Source organism: Scophthalmus maximus, chromosome 7 (assembly GCF_022379125.1).
Source record: "Scophthalmus maximus strain ysfricsl-2021 chromosome 7, ASM2237912v1, whole genome shotgun sequence".
NCBI classification, from domain to species: Eukaryota; Metazoa; Chordata; class Actinopteri; order Pleuronectiformes; family Scophthalmidae; genus Scophthalmus; species Scophthalmus maximus.
The window spans coordinates 6,075,485-6,092,212 of NC_061521.1; the positions used below are offsets into that span (position 1 = coordinate 6,075,485).

The 16,728-nt window shown below is 42.0% G+C and overlaps 1 protein-coding gene across 1 annotated transcript; it reads left to right on the plus strand.

Annotated features, from left to right (window-relative positions):
* The first annotated feature begins 122 nt into the window (after positions 1-122).
* On the plus strand, positions 123-15,762 carry afg3l1 (AFG3-like AAA ATPase 1). The gene is made up of 16 exons (XM_035641962.2): positions 123-430; positions 6,060-6,144; positions 6,897-6,976; positions 8,419-8,568; positions 8,827-8,898; positions 9,207-9,331; positions 9,528-9,798; positions 10,244-10,381; positions 10,621-10,774; positions 10,861-10,968; positions 11,702-11,827; positions 12,117-12,227; positions 12,357-12,472; positions 12,665-12,865; positions 12,972-13,166; positions 13,671-15,762. Exons 1-16 carry the CDS (start codon positions 299-301, stop codon positions 13,896-13,898), a joined length of 2,292 nt encoding a protein of 763 aa, XP_035497855.2. The 5' UTR covers positions 123-298; the 3' UTR covers positions 13,899-15,762.
* Positions 15,763-16,728: the final 966 nt, after the last annotated feature.

A 16,728-nucleotide genomic window follows, 5' to 3' on the forward strand; every position in this document is an offset into this window, starting at 1 on the left:
AATGTCTCACTTCATAGTGAAATAGCATTTTTTTAACCTAAAGTAAATTTGAATATTGATGAAAAATACGTGTTTCACGACCATTTCGGGCAGGCTTCTACAGAGACAGCCTCTTGGGCCTTTACATCATCGTCGCACGATCATCTCGTTGACATTTCACGCCGTTGCTCTTACTCAATAACATTTGCAATAGCCACACGATGAAGCGGACTGGAGGGAATTAAACAAACAAATAAGCAACAACAACAAAAAAATCTGTGGTTTTGACTGAAAGACTGGGCAGGCGACAGAGGGGGGGATGTCTCGGCTTCTGAGGCTCCTCTCGGCGGTCGCTCTGCCTCTGTGCCGGGCTGGAGGAGCCCGAGCTCGGCTCTCTGCGGCGAGGGCAAGCTGGCTCTTCGCAGCCGGGTATCGGAGCTCCGCCGCCCCAGTAAGTAAACATGAAGGATTTCTTGAGTAATTAATGTGAAAAAAACCCCTGAAACAGTCCATAAGGCCTCGATGATGCAACTGTCCTCTTCACGGGGCAGCTAGTTAGAGGGAAGAAGGGAGTTTAGCTAGTTCAGATACAGGCCAGATCAGTTAACAAAGCTCTTCAGGTCAGGGTTCGTTTTTGAGTAAGAACGAGTGAATATATCTTATAAAACGACTGCAGTCTCACCTGCCTCGAGTATAATCAATTCGAGAAGAATGAATGAATTTTCAATGTGACTGCTCGCCTCTAGCTATCCTTAATTCAAGGACATTGTTGGGTGATGTAACTGTTAGATAATCTAAAAGATATTTAATATATGTCAAGTTGCAATATAGTCTTGTTTCTTCAAGATGAATTTTCACAATATGTATTATCCTACGCTACAGAGCTGCTTGTTCCGATAGGCAATATGTTTAATTTTTACTTTTACGCACAAAATATAGAATATCTCATTCCAGGACTTTGGGAGATAGTTGCTAATCTGTCAATTTTAGCATCTCAAAATAAAAGCGATGATCACAGTGACTTTTAGTTACCGCAGATTCGTCATATCCATGAAAATCATGTCCTTTAAAATTCACCTTAAAAATATCTGAACCCTAAAAACGCACAAGTTAAGTCCTCCGCGCCACAAGCTCTTCATTTGAATCAGTATGAATAGTTGTCAAAAATGAACAGTAATGAAATGAGATTCGAATTGCTTGTTATGCTGATAAACACAATGCTGAGCATGTTGAATGTTGTGATATATTTTGTGCAAAACAAAAGCATTTGCGTTGATTCGGTCATGCATGTGAATTCTCCGTAACACCTGGGGTTTGCTGTGTGAGAAACTCATTTATTTTTGTGGCTTGCTATTAAGACAGTGGAAAATGTAAACAAATATCACCAAGTAACATGATCACCAGTAAAACTGGAGGAACGTTTTTGACTTACTTTACGATCTTTGCCATATGTTATACAACCCCATCTCCTAAAAGGTTTGAATGCAGTGTAAAATGTAGACAAAAACTAAATGTGATGATTTCCAAAACATTAAAACAACCCATATTTACAGGGGCAGTGAGCGATTTTGGAGAACGAGTGTTTTTTGTTGATGTCTTGACCGCATGGGTCGGGGCTAGAACCCGCAGCCTCGGGTATGGGAGAACGACACGCTAACCATGAGGCCAAAACCCCTTCACTAATGTGGAGCAACTAGGATGATGGCTTTTTGAACTGCACGCTGATAACAAGCCGGATGGTCCCTCTCCTCTTTAGCCCAGAGGACGCAACGTCCATGATATCCAAACAGAATTTTAAATTTTGACTCGTCAGAGGACAGGACAGATTTCCATTTAGCTACTTCATTTCACTACAGAGTAGATCTGACCCCAGAGCTGCAGGATCCAAACCCGTCATTATTATGATTACTATTATTATTATTAATAACATCATTGTATTCATAAGTATCAGTTTTCACTAATTGTAAGTATCAGTCTGGTAGAAATTAAAGCAACTGTTATACTACCCCCCTATCCCCCGATATGTTTACAGTACATGTCACTAACCCTGTTTGTGTTTTCTATCTCTCCTAGTGTATCTCTGACCCCAGAGCTGCAGGACCCAAACCCGTCATTATGATTGTTATTATTAATATTAATATTAATATCACTAATAATAATAACAACATAATTGTATTTTTTAATTATAAGTATCAGTCTGGTAGAGATTACAGCGGCGGTTGTACAACTGTCCTCTCTCTCTCTTCTCTCCTACTGTCTCTCCTCTCACCCTCTTTCTGCCCACCTCTCCTCTCTTCCCCATTTCTCTCCTCACCCCAACCGGTCGAGACAGATGACCGCCCACAACTGAGTCTGGTTCTGTCGGAGATTTCTTCCTGTTAAAAGGGAGTTTTTTCTCTCCACCGTCACCAAGTGCTTTGCTCATTGTGGGATTTTTTGGGTTTTCCCTGTAATATTGTAATATTGACCTCACTATGTAAAGTGCCTTGAGAAAATGTATGTTGTGATATGGCGCTATACAAATTAAATTGAATTGAATTGAACTACATCGAGTAACTACATAGGCATGTCGGTCTTCTATATTGTAAATCAATACATTTATTGACTACTAATTAACAAAAAATCGCAGTTTAGTCGCTCTGAATAATGGATTTTAATTGTGCGCCAAGAACTTCAGGAAACTATCTGAACTCTACATGAGTCACATGACGTGCAAGCATTTTGGACTTCTGTTGTCGCGACTCTCGTTAGACGGTTCTGGTTTGCTCGCTTCAAATTGGCTCTGGCTAGCTGATGGGGAAACGTGAGAGTTGCGAGCTAGGCTGTCAAAAACGGTGCATTTATCCGTCTGAATATTATGCACTTTTAAATGTTCTGAGAGGTTGCTTGTGCTACCCCCCTTTACATGCATTTATTGCAACGAGCATTATTATTTGCGTCAATTTTAGTGAAATAAAGCCACTTTGGTCCTCTTGGCTCTCTCCGCCATTAGAACCGGGTTTCGTTACCCATCCCTAGTTACTTTGGATTGAAGTCAGTGCTCTTTAAAGAATGGTCCGTTTCTTAACACCAGACTGTGAAAATCATTTTTCATGTTGAAACAGGGGAGACCAACACAACAAGTTGGGTAGATGTTTTTCTTGGCTACGGGGACTTTATAGCGCCGACCTGATGGTAATAGCTGGAAAGATTTAAGCAATGGATGGGTTGGATCAGCTGTAATGTGGTTGGCTTTCCTTTTAACTGCTTGGTTATGAAGTACTGATAGTTGAGATTGCGTTAGGGTTATTTTACTTGCTTGATTAATAATCTGGGAAAGCTTTGATTTATTCTTAACTGAGATGAAATTGAACCAGGTTGATATACTGAAGGTAAGTACTGATTCAATGACTTGTACACAACAGTTAAATTGTCCTTCTTGACGTTGAAGCTCCTGAGTTTCTTCAGCAGGAACGGACGTTGTTTTGCCTTTTTCTAAACAAGGGTAGCGTTGTGAGAGAAAGACAGAACACAGTCAATCTCCGTGCCCAGGTATTTGAAGCCCTCTACCTGTCCTCTGCCTGCCAATTCAGCCTTAAGTGTTCAAAGAGAGGGTGGGTTAAGTCGGATGTTCGCCTTCCTCCACAACACAACTTCTTGGTCTCAGAGATGTTAAGCTACAAGGAGCTCTCCCCTATCCAGGTCATTAGGGTGTCAACCTGTCTGCGGTATGAAAGTAGGTATTTTTCCTCCCTGATGTTGGCAACCAGGGCCATTTCATCTGCATACTTAAAAAGGGAAACGTCATTACTTTTGCAGGATATATTGTTTGTGTCGATGGAGAATAAAATAGGCGATAAAATGCAGACTTGTGGAACTCCAGTGTTTAAAATCATATTTTTGGATTTAAAACCGTTGACCACAACATGCTGAGGCCTGTCTTGTAGGACAGCCCTTGTAGGTCTTTTATCCACAGGATCAGCGTTGGGTTGACCTGTAATCCTAAAAGACGCTTGCAAAGGGTGTGTGAGTCAGCTGTATTAAAAGCAGAGGTAAAATCCATAAACAGAATCCTTGTGTGGGGAGTCCAGGTGCCTGCTTACTGTGTTCAAGAGGGTCAAACAGGCATCCTCCACCCCACGCATCGCCTTATAGGCAAACCGGATTGGGTCAAGCCCGCCTGCCACCATGGTAGTGAGATTGGCTTTTTACGGCACAGGTATGATGGTGGATTCCTTCCATACTTAACGAACACAGCTGGAGTCTAGGAGCTGCTGGAATAACTGAGTGATGACCTCACCCAGCTGAGCAGAGCATTCCCTCAGCACCCTTCCCCTGAGCCCGTCGGGACCAGAGGCCTTGTGGTGGTTAACGTGGCTCAGTATAGATGTTACTTTCATTTTGTCCATTATGATTGATGGACAGGTGGGGCAGGTGAGGGTCCAGTTATTCTTGGGTGGCGTCTTGTTGAACCTGCTGTAATAGGTACTCAGCTGCTCTGCAAAGGTGGAAGGATCAGGGCATTGGATCTGGGATGATTTTCAAGGCTCTGCCTATCATGGTGTTAAGACCTTGCCATGCCTCCCTAGCATTTCCAGAGGTGAATTTCTCCTCCACTTTGTTTTTATAGTGGAGTTTGGCCAGCCTGGTCTTCCTTCTCAACTCACTATTTAGCTCTCTGACTCTATGTGTGTCTCCCTGTAGGAACGCTGTTTTATGGTTATTTAAACAGTGTTTCATGTCCTTGGTGACCCATGGCTTGTTGTTAGGATACAGCTTGACCTGTTTTGTTGGTATAACAGTGTCCACACAGAAAGTTAAATAAGAGGAGATAGTCTGTCACCCTCACAGTTTTGGAAAAATATTTCCCAATCTGTGATCTCCAAACAGTCCCTTAGTGTCTCCACAGAGTTATTGTTCTAGACTTGTATTGTTTTTGTTTGTATAATGTCTGTTTTCAGTTTTACTCTGTATTTTGAGAGCAGCAGAATGACATTATGGTCGGAGCGGCCAAGTGGTGGGTGTGGTTTTGAAACAGGCTCCCGGTATGCTACCAAAACACAGATCTAATGTTCTGTCAAATCTGGTGTGTGATGAGATGTACTGTTCCAGGTTTAGTAGTAGTTGAGTGACATCACATCTTTTAAAATCCCCCAGCAGAAAAACAGTCTGTTCACTGTCCCGGTCTACAGCTTTGTTGTAATATTCAGCAATGCGTTCTGCTGCAAATGCATTGTCAGGCCCTGGGACATATGTTTAAATAACTGTAATCTGGGTAAACTCTCTTGGTAGGTAAAAAGGTCTAAAAGGCACAATCATGGTTTCATGGTGCCTGCTGCATTCAGTCTCTCTTATTGTTAAGTTGGTATCCCACTTATTATTGACAGCCATGCAGAGCCCGCCCCCGATGTTAAATCCTTCCGCCCCAATGTTAAATCCTTCCAGATCTACATCGGTTCTTTCTTCTGACAACCATGTCTCCGTGAAGCAGAAGATGCTTGTTTGACGGTAGTCTGAGTCGAGTTTGATGAGTGAAGAAAGTTCTGTCATTTTATTACGTTATGACCTCATGTTAGATAGAATTATTGCAGGTAGTGGCAGACTTGTACCCCGTCTCCTAATTCTGTTGCAAATTCCTCCTCTGGATCCCCTTTTCCTCCGAATGTGCTTGGCGTGATGATTCCTTCTGTAAGCATCAAGGTATTTCTTGAAGGAGAAGTGATGTCACTCGTAAATCCAAAGAAGCCAACCGCAGATTCAGCAGAGTCTCCCGTACATAGGTGATTCTTCCTCCTTTTTGTGTAATGTGATCTGCCAGTGTACTCCAGATCGCAAGTGCAGGTTGTATCAGGGCAATCAAGATCCCAAGGCTTGCCAGATATTTCAACGTGGAAGTCTTACTTGTTGCAGTGGGTTCAATACTGCGATATGTCATGTTAAACACTCTAAAACACAATAAAATGTACAGTCACACAGAGAGCCACATGCCGCGAGTTGCTCACAGAGCACCCCCCTCGCCCACCTCATAGGTTATGTTTATTCAGCCATGTATACTAATATTGCTACGAGCTGACTAACGGTGGTTCTGGGGTCTTTTGCAGAACGTCTGTCGGACTCCAGCTAACTTCCTGTCCGGTCGCAGATTCCAGTCGGCTCAGCGACGACTGTACTCCAGTGAACCCAAAGGTGAGAACTGCGGTGTATCCAAAACAAAAACACGGGAGCGTGCACATTGAATAATGTTACTGTTTCCACAGACTGCCGCTTACTCTCAACATTTTCTCATATCATTGATGCTAAACCAAAGACAGACCAGGGGTCCTCAGGGAATAAGCTGTGTTGCCTTTTTTTGGTATTAGAAATTTCTTTTGTGCAAATTGAGGATTACAAGCCCTTTATTATGAAAAGTTTATTTGATAAATGAAGATTTATATACAAGACAATGTTTTCAAATATCCATGTTATTATTGGGATAAATGAAAAGTCTATCATTAATTATTAAGACAATTCCAGGGTGAATTGAGATTTTGTGTGTTTGTTTTTTGTCTGCATTCACCACCGTCCAGGATGTTTTGAGTCGGTTCCAGCAGGTTCATTCACTCATATTTACTTTTTCAGACTGCAGCATCACAGATGTTTAATATGGTAACTAAATCAACCAGGTAATGTGAGCAAAGATGGGAAATGTTGACATTTTCTGTATTCTGAGACTGTTGGATGTGACACTGTTGATTCTAAATAGATGATTTGGCAGCAGGTTTAAGTTTTCATATTATGAAACAGCATTTGTTGAGAAAATAACATGTTTATAATTTCAGTATTTCACTGAAAGCAGAGGGATGAAAACACACAGAGAAATGGAAACCAGGGGAGACAAGGGGTCTGACAGGATTGTAGTGGATGGAGTGTAATGGATCCAATAATCTGTTGAGTTTCAGATGGAGGAGGTGGAGGAAGATCAGGAGGAGGGAAGAGAGGAGGAGGCGCAGGAAAAGACTGGTGGAGCCGAATACAGAAGGTTTGTGACGTTTTAAAAAAAGATTGAAAGTCAAATTTCCATCACCACACTGGGGAAATTTGTGAGAAACCTTTATTCAAAGAAAACAACATTCACATTAAACGAGGGGGGACAAAAATAACTGTCTTGGTATAATGTCCTATGAATGCTAAATATTATCAAATGATTACTCGGTAGATCATTCAGCCAATCAACATTTTGACAAATTTGATATTTGCTCCTGCTTCTCAAAAGGCTGCTACTTTTCCCTCATTTAGCATAAATTAAACTGAATTTCTTTTGGTTTTGAACAGTTTGTCATATAAACAAGATTGTCACTTTTGAATCTAGAAAGTTTTGACATTCTCAGGCCTTTGGACAGTTTTCTGATGTTTTACTGACTAAACCATTTAATGATCAATTGACAAAATTGATAATTTCCCCATAATGAATAAACTGACTATGTTTACATGGCAACCAATAATTTGACTATTGAGCTTACTCTGGGGAATGTTATGATGTTTACATGAGTTTCTAGTAGAATTTTCAATTCATATTCCTGTTTACATGTTACATAGTTTGACTATGATGTCAAGCAGTTAGTAACTGCTGTACATGTCACAATGAGATTAATCACTAATGATGTGATTAAGAGGTAAAATCAGAATACTCCACGTCTTCATTTGTTTATTCTGAGTTATACCTTATTCGGCTTAAGCTGATCAGCAGTGTTTTATTCCGATTTTCGTCTCGCAGAAATAAGGTTGTTGGTTCGGACCAACCAGGGTCTTTCTGTGTAGAGTTTGCATATTATCCCGTGTGTGCTACGGTTCTCTCTGGGTTCTCCAGGGTTAGGTTTAGGGTTGCTGTGGGGTTAGGTTAATCGGAGACTCTAAATCTAAAATGTGTGTGTGAATGGTTGTTTTTCTGTATCTTGGCCCTGTGATTGGCTGGCGACCTGTCCAGGTTCAACCCCTGAAGCATAAAGGGGTATATATGATGGATGGATGGATGGATGCTTAATATCGTATATTTAATATATATTTTGTCCATGTAAACGTAGTCATTGATGGTTGTACCCCTGCATATTACTAGAGCTTCTACCTAAGTTCATAATGCACATTGTGGACACATTATTAATTCACGGTGGATAAAATGAACAGATTTTGTTTTGGCATTTTTACCTTTATTTACATAGACACAGTGAAGGAGAGGCAGGAATCCTGGTGAGTGTAAGGTAGAGACATAAAGTACATGGCTAGGCTGGCTGGGAGTCTAACCAAGGAACCTACTGCTCAAGACGAATGCACCCATGTGGTACCTTCTCTTACCATGTGGGTGCATCAGGTCACCCCATGACTTTTCTTTTCAATATGCAAGTGGAAACCAAGTTGATAACTGTTGAGCACATGTCCTTCCTGTTTCTAACATTAACACACACACCTGTCTCTGTTGCTCCTCAGGGTGACTTCCCCTGGGATGAGAAGGATTTCCTTCACATGGTGATCACCTTGGCTGGTGTCAGTTCTGTTCTGCTCTACTTTTACTTCAGAGAGAGCGGCAGAGAGATCAACTGGAAGGACTTTGTCCACCGATACCTGGGAAGAGGCCTGGTGAGGATCACTCTGGGACAATTCCACTGTGATACACTAATTGATCCTATTCAGGCCTGGCTTGATTAAGAGTCCAGATCAATTCTGTACATCCAGATGAAAGAAGTAAAATGAACATCCAGTGGCCTAGGAGCCCTGCTGCTAATGGTCCTGCATTTACTAAAAGTGTTCAGCTGGAGATTTGAATTCTCAGAAGCAAGTCCATAGTTGTTAAGCCAAACAAAAGTAAAAATGTAATAATTTTTGTGTTCTGTCCAGGTGGACCGGTTAGAGGTCATCAACAAACAGTATGTCAGAGTCACCCTGGTGCCGGGAGCGGAGACCGACGGGGTGAGAAGAAACAAAATGCGTGTTGAACTGAAATCTGTCATTGAAAAAAGAAAAAAAAATTCAACCGTTACCCCATTTTAAAGCAGCCAAGAGACTGTAATGGAATTTGGTGTATCTGTGAATGTCTGCTGCAATTTTGCAAACATGAAATTAAACTGAATTCAGTGTGAAAATGGGACCAACAAAAACATGGTGGTGCAGTGGGTTCAACTGTTGAATTTTAATTATTTTGTTTCTCTACGTTTATTAGATTTGCAACCTTCTGCGTCTTTGTGTGAAATAAAAGCAACATGAATTTATATGTGCAGAGCTACATTTGGTTCAACATCGGCAGCGTTGACACGTTTGAGAGGAACCTGGAGATGGCGCACATGGAGCTCGGCATGGAGCCGTCGCACCGAGCTACCGTAGTCTACAGCACCGGAAATGACGGGTGAGTTTAACACACATAAACACTCCCTTTTCCAGTTTCCTTTTGATGTCATTAATCCAAGGAGAATAAAGTCCTCAGCTCTTGTAAACAGTGCATTCTCAAAGTTATCAGACAACTTCATTTCATTTATTTTTTTTAAATAATTTGGTTAATGTGACTGAATCGTAACTGTAACCTTTCCTCCTGGTCTCTGCAGCTCTTTTCTTATGAGCATGCTCCCCACCTTGCTGCTCAGTGGTTTCCTGCTGTTTACCCTGCGGCGGGGACCAATGGGAGGAGGCATGGGTGGCGGGAGGGGCGGTCCTTTCAGCATGGGCGAGTCAACGGCCAAAATGATGAAGGACAGCATTGACGTGAAGTTCAAGGATGTGGCCGGCTGCGAGGAGGCTAAACTGGAGATCCTGGAGTTCGTCAACTTCCTGAAGAACCCCCAGCAGTACCTGGACCTCGGAGCCAAGATCCCCAAGGTATCCCCGTCTAGGTTTCTCTTTTGTTTTAGCTCAGTTTCCATCATTCTACCTCTTAGCCTTCTTCGCCTCCTCTGAGTTGGAGCTTTTTTTGTTTTACCAGGTGGGGTTTCCACAGTTCCTCTGTTAAGGTAATTTAATGTTTAGGTTGCCCAGAGGCAGAAAGGCTTAGTTTGTGCCGTAAATCAAGAAATGCTGTGTCCTGTGGCAGACAGAATTAAATAGTGACAGCGAGGCTTATAAAGAACCAATTGTGCAATGAACATTAATTTCAAAAGGTAACGCAAAAACAGATCTATATCCACTTGAAGTGAGCAAAGCATGAAACAATAGTTTGGTGGGTAACTAGTGTCATTCTGAAGTTGTAAATTGGCTTTGTGTAATTTCAATGTCCTGAGGAGTGAAATGACATGAGATGAATGAAATGTGTTGTGTGGTATCCCAGGGTGCTGTGCTGTCTGGTCCTCCTGGGACGGGGAAGACTCTGCTGGCCAAGGCTACTGCTGGAGAGGCCAATGTGCCTTTCATCACCGTCAATGGCTCAGAGTTCCTGGAGATGTTTGTGGGCGTCGGTCCAGCCAGGGTGAGTAAGGGAAACCACAGACTGGACCAGAGAGCTGTGGTGGTCGTGTCCATTAAAACACTGTGGTTAAGGTGTTAATAAAAAAATATAAAAGGAAGCAAGTCAGTTTCGTCAAAGACATGTTTCTGTGGTTAATAGTGGAGAAATGTGACATCATGTCCAGAACAGCTGAATGTCTGACTCCCAGAATCAGATGTTGTGTTAAAAATGAAACGTTGACAGAGTTTTCTCCGCTAAAGGTGAGGGACATGTTTGCTATGGCGAGGAAGAACGCCCCCTGCATCCTCTTCATAGATGAGATTGATGCTGTAGGGAGGAAGAGAGGAGGAGGGAACTTTGGTGGTCAGAGTGAACAGGAGAACACCCTGAACCAGCTGCTGGTGGAGATGGACGGTACGCTGAATAATAACGGGGCAAATTCTTCTGGTTTAAACTTGGAAGTTTGTTGAGGTCACTAAGACATTCATCTGTACTTGCAGGTTTTAACACGGCTACTAATGTGGTGGTCCTGGCTGGAACCAACAGACCTGACGTCCTGGATCCTGCCCTGATGAGGCCGGGGCGCTTCGACAGACAGATCTACATAGGTGGAGTTTAACACAGAGAGCTGATTGGTGCACCGACAAATACACATCCTGTACAGGCTTGAAAAATGCTCAAAATTACACATCCCTAGATATAATTATTTTCATCAAGATCCATGAAGTAATCCCTGGGAAATCAATGAACATTTCAAAAATCTCTAAATTTTAAAGAAAATATGAAAAAATCCCTGGATCTGCGCCAATATTCAATGGGTTCTTTCTTGGCCCATCGTTCCACCAAGTACCAAATCCGCGCATTAGTTTCTGCATAATCCCTTTTACAAACAAACTGACCAATAAACGGACAGGGGTGAAAACATAACTCCTCCTCCACATTCTATATTAGGTTATGAAACATCACATCCACAACAGCTTTGTTGCGGCGTGGCATACAGAGCAAGAAGCACTAACTGCTGGAGATGCAGTGTGATTCTGTGTCCGTGTGAATGAGACATTCCAAATATCCCTACATGGCTTTGACTGTGGCCGACACAGAGGCACAAACATTTTCAGATGTTTAATAAAACACAGGTTAATGTGATGTCAAGCAGCAGCTGTCGGTGTACACAACGGAAGACATTCCCATCTCTGGTGCCAGACAGGAAGCTTCAAGACTAAACTACAGATTCAGAGCACGTTTTCTTTTAGATGAAATGTATGAGGTCAGAGACCTAAATGAGCTGTGGCAGAAAACTGAGGCTTTTCTTTTCAAATCTATGAACATCTGCTGTATCAGGTCCTCCAGACATCAAGGGGCGGGCGTCCATCTTTAAAGTCCACCTCCGACCAATCAAACTGGATCCAAACATGGACAAAGACAATCTCGCCAGGAAGATGGCGGCTGCCACCCCAGGATTCACTGGTCTGTAATAACTGCACATATCACAACTCAGTTTCCATAATTTTTTGTGTTTTAGTAAGACGTTAAAGTTGAGCTTAAAAACATTTTATTTCATAAAAAAGTGAATCATAATTTCTAAGTTGCAGACACATAAACAGATGAACACAAACAACACAAAATTAAATTTAAGGGAGATAAAATAAGCATACAGTATATATTTCAATAAATGTAAGAATAAATAGTAAATGAATGTGTTCAGCACATCATTCTTGTTTTTTTTGTTTAATGTTCCCCCCCTTGAATGAATTAGGAGCCGACATTGCTAATGTCTGCAACGAGGCAGCTCTGATCGCTGCCAGATACCTGGGCCAATCGGTCAACGCCAAAAACTTTGAACAGGCCATCGACAGGGTCATCGGAGGTCAGTGTCACTTGACAATGTGATAAAGTTGTTTATTTCTATGCCTTTTTATGTTGCACTGTATCAACCAGCAGTCATTACAGTCCTGATGTTATGATGAGTCTCAGTTTGGGTTTTGTGGGTCTTCAGGTCTGGAGAAGAAGACTCAGGTCCTGCAGCCCACGGAGAAGAAGACTGTAGCGTATCATGAGGCTGGTCACGCCATCGTGGGCTGGTTCCTGCAGCACGCAGACCCGCTGCTGAAGGTAGAACTTACCAGTACTAATACACAGTTACACTCTGTTGGTACACAAAGCCAAAACTAGTGCAGGCAAATGGAACAGATCAGGGTTGAAAGGTTAAATACGGGGACAGTAAATGTATCTGTCACAGGTCCAGCTGTTACTGGTGCTGTGTCGAACCAAAATGTCCGCTCACACACTTTTGTTTGTGTCCAGGTGTCAATCATCCCGCGGGGGAAAGGTCTGGGTTATGCTCAGTACCTGCCCAGAGAGCAGTACCTGTACAGCAGAGAGCAGCTGTTCGACAGGATGTGCATGATGCTGGGAGGCCGCGTGGCCGAGCAGGTCTTCTTCGGCCGGATCACCACTGGCGCTCAAGACGACCTGAAGAAGGTCACGCAATCGGCCTACGCTCAGGTACAGGGCACACACTGGCAGGTTTCTGCTGGGCCTATCTGACTCTTCATTCAGTGGAACAGGATTCTTCCTGCTGTGACACCTCCTTCTCCTCCCTCCTTCCAAGGTGGTGCAGTTTGGGATGAGCGAGAAGGTCGGACAGGTGTCATTCGATCTGCCCCGGCAGGGCGAGATGGTCATGGAGAAACCGTATAGCGAGGCGACGGCTGAGCTGATTGATAAGGAGGTCAGAGAGCTGGTGGATCGAGCGTACGATCACACGATGCAGCTCATCCAGGACAAGAAGGACCTGGTCGAAATGGTGAGACTAATGGTCGGCTGCTGACGGTGACGTGTTGTCGTGTTACAAGAGCTGTGGGGCGTTTCATGGCATTTCAAAATCACAGAGGTTCCCAGCACAGACGACTCAAACAGCCACAACGAGAACAGCACTCGGTAGAGCACACTCCTCCGCCGATGCCCAACAGCTTCCTTAAAAACATTCAAGAACTATAGCAAAGCCAACATAAACAATGCAGATCATAAAGTCATCAAAATAATCTCCTTTGCTGAATAAATAGGCAAACCAAATCAGGATAAGCCATTGTTGTTTGTTTTTTTTTACACTAATTGATAAATGTTGCCTAGCAACATAGCAAGGTTTTTTTTTTCACCTGAAGGGATTTTCTGATATCATTCAAGTATCTAAAAAGCTCATTCAAAAGTTTTCCATATGTGAACACACAAGCACACACATGCTAAAGAAAAGGACCTGGATTCATGGGCGAAAGCAAGACATACTATTCAATCCTGTTTTTTTCCTCAGGTGGGGAAGCATCTCCTGGAGAAGGAGGTCCTGGACAAGGCAGACATGTTGGAGCTCCTGGGCCCACGGCCATTCGAAGAGAAGTCCACGTACGAGGAATTTGTGGAGGGGACGGGCAGCTTCGAGGAGGACACCAGCCTGCCGCAGGGCCTCCGAGACTGGAATCAGGAGAGAGCAGGGGAGGGCGAGGAGACGAGCCCTGCTCAGGATAAACAGCAGGCCATGTAGAGCAGGAGGTCGAACCGATAGATAAACAAACGCTTTTCAAATCAGCTGCACAAACCCGGGAGGTTGTTATTTTATGAATTTAAGTTTCAAAATTCAAACGCTCAAATTATTAACTTAATTCCCTGAAATTACCAGCAGCAAGTTCACAGCTTCATCCAGAGTGTCCACTTCGTGTTTGGTTTGATTTAACATTCTGGGCTCGGACAATGCTGATACATCACATTTTTCGACTCTTCTGTTTTCTTCTGTGCACAAAACCGAAGAAAGGCGACAATTGAAGTTTAGAAATGACTCTTTTCCCTTTTTGGACCCGAAGTTGCTGCAAATCGCCTTAACACTCATCAAACAGATAAACAGAGAGCAGATTTCAATCTTCCTGGACTGAATGTAAATTACTGTGAACAGTGATTTTATCTTTTTATTTATTCCATAAATGGAGTTCGGCTCTCTGAGTGAGGTCTGCCTCAGAAAGTAGCTCAAGCTCAACTTTTCTTCAGCCAGATTTAAAACCTTTTTACAGGTTTAAATATTTTGAGAATTAATATTATTTGTATTTTTTTCTTTGTTTCCTGCGTTTGTTTTTACAACATTTCAAAGTTGGTGCAGACGTGTTCCTGCATTAACTCGTAACAACGACACATTTCAGACAGTCCGGTGTTCGGGTTAGGGGAGTTTGGAATTGGTTTATACAGAAACACCGTGATGCTGTAAAATGACGTGTAAATGTTTGTATAAATTCCGTGTGACAACGACTCGAAATGCTGGAAACTCTGCTGATTAAGGAAAAGTCCCCATTTCTAACATCTTCAAGCCAAGCGAACAGTTCATCCTCAACATTGATCCGTCGATGTAGCAGGGTTAAAAGACTTGCTCTGTTAATGATTTTGTTTTTGATTAACACCTCCCCTGAGGAGAGACAAACCAGTGAAACTTATCTTCTCAGCCTGATATCGCTTCTGCCTTCACGCGAACTCCATTATCCTCCAGAAATGATTATAAAGGCATAAGAGATTGTGCGACTGCATATGGTATCTAAACTTGTTTATTACAGTGGAGTTCAAATTTAAAATGAGTCCTTTTGTTACAGGTATTTAAAGATAATGTGAAACCTTAAAGTTACTGGAATGTCACTCATACAATTTGCCTCATTTTCTTCATCAAGATCCATTAATTGTTGTCTGGAAAACTGGAGAAATTTTCAAAAACATATGTGATGAATCTGCCCCTTTTCTCTGGATCCATGTGTAATCCTGCTGATAATCAAACAGACGGGTGACGTAGTGACCATCCATGTTGGAGGTGATGAAAATATTAATTAATACAGTTAAATATCTCGAATGCACCTGTATGGTTTCATCTGAAGATGTTTTTGCATTCAACCAAAATGTATTTGTCACAGGAGGAAATCAAGTTCCACACATAAAACATTGTCATGATGTTTTACAAAATTTAAGACCGTTTAAAGAGTTCATAATTTTATGCCCTAAATTTACATTTGTGATATGATAACATGACATAGATAAGCATGGACACTGCTTCTATTCAAACCTTTCTGTACCAGTGCACCGAACACAGCAGGCATCCCACTGGAAGGCATAGTGGGAAATGGAGGAAAGCGTCGGCTGAAGTAGAAGTGCTGGCAGCAAAAGCCCAAAGCACAGCAGGTATTGATAACTATGTTTGAGTGACACGCGGACATACTCACAGAACGATTATTAAAGTCAGCCACACCCTCTTGTACATGAAGTATATACGACTTGAGGCCTGTATTGTGAAGCAGTATTTGTGATTATTAAGGTTTACTAAAGTCAACTTAGGTAAACAAATGACTTGGTGTTGAATAAAATTCCCTTGGTATATTTAACCTTGTTTTCCTTTTTTGGAATTGGCCAAGAGCCGGTACACATCGCAACACAATGACGTGTGTATGACTTCAAATGACATTATTTCATGTCTCACTGTACTTCATGACTTTCTTGACACACTATACTATATATATATATTGAAAAATGTTATACTACATTTATTCCTACTGTACTGAACTTTTTTTTTTTTTTACATTTTCAGTACTTTTAAAGTTTAATTTAGACATTTTCACTACTAACCACATTATACATTTTTCTGCTTCATATGTTATGACACTTGAGAAAACCGTGTCATACATGGGCGGCTGTGGCTCAGGAGGTAGAGACGGTCGTCCACTAACCAGAAAGTCAGCGGTTCCATACCCCCCTTTCCCCAATTCTGCATGCCAATATGTCCTTGGGCAAGACACTTTACCCTGCATTGCCTCTGACGGCTCTTCAGGCAGTGCATGAATGTGACAGGTACATAGAAGTGCTTTGTTAATCATTGAATGTGCGGTCAATAAGACTAAATATAGTCTATTTACCATTACACGACCTGAAACTTATATAGATCAAAAAATGATTCATGATCATATGAAGGAATGATGTCAATATGGTGTGTGTGTGTGTGTGTGTGTGTGTGTTCCATCAATTTGGTGCTAGAAATGAAAATAAACTGAAAGAAAAAAACATTTATACCAACAGGCAGAAGTGAACTTGTTTTGGGATCCAGGACAAATTTAAAATCTATAACCATGAAAAACCAGAAACCCTTAAACTTGAGATTTCTGACAATTTCACATGAAAACTTTCGTCCTCCAGCTGCTGCCGTTACACTGCCTCTGTGTCAGGTATTAAAAATACATTTGATAAACAGACGTCTGGGTAAATTCTGGGAAAACATGTTTTAGACATCAGGTTACATATAACTGTTGTGTACAGGAATTCAATGCTTTATTTTTTTCATTTAAATGTTGAGACAT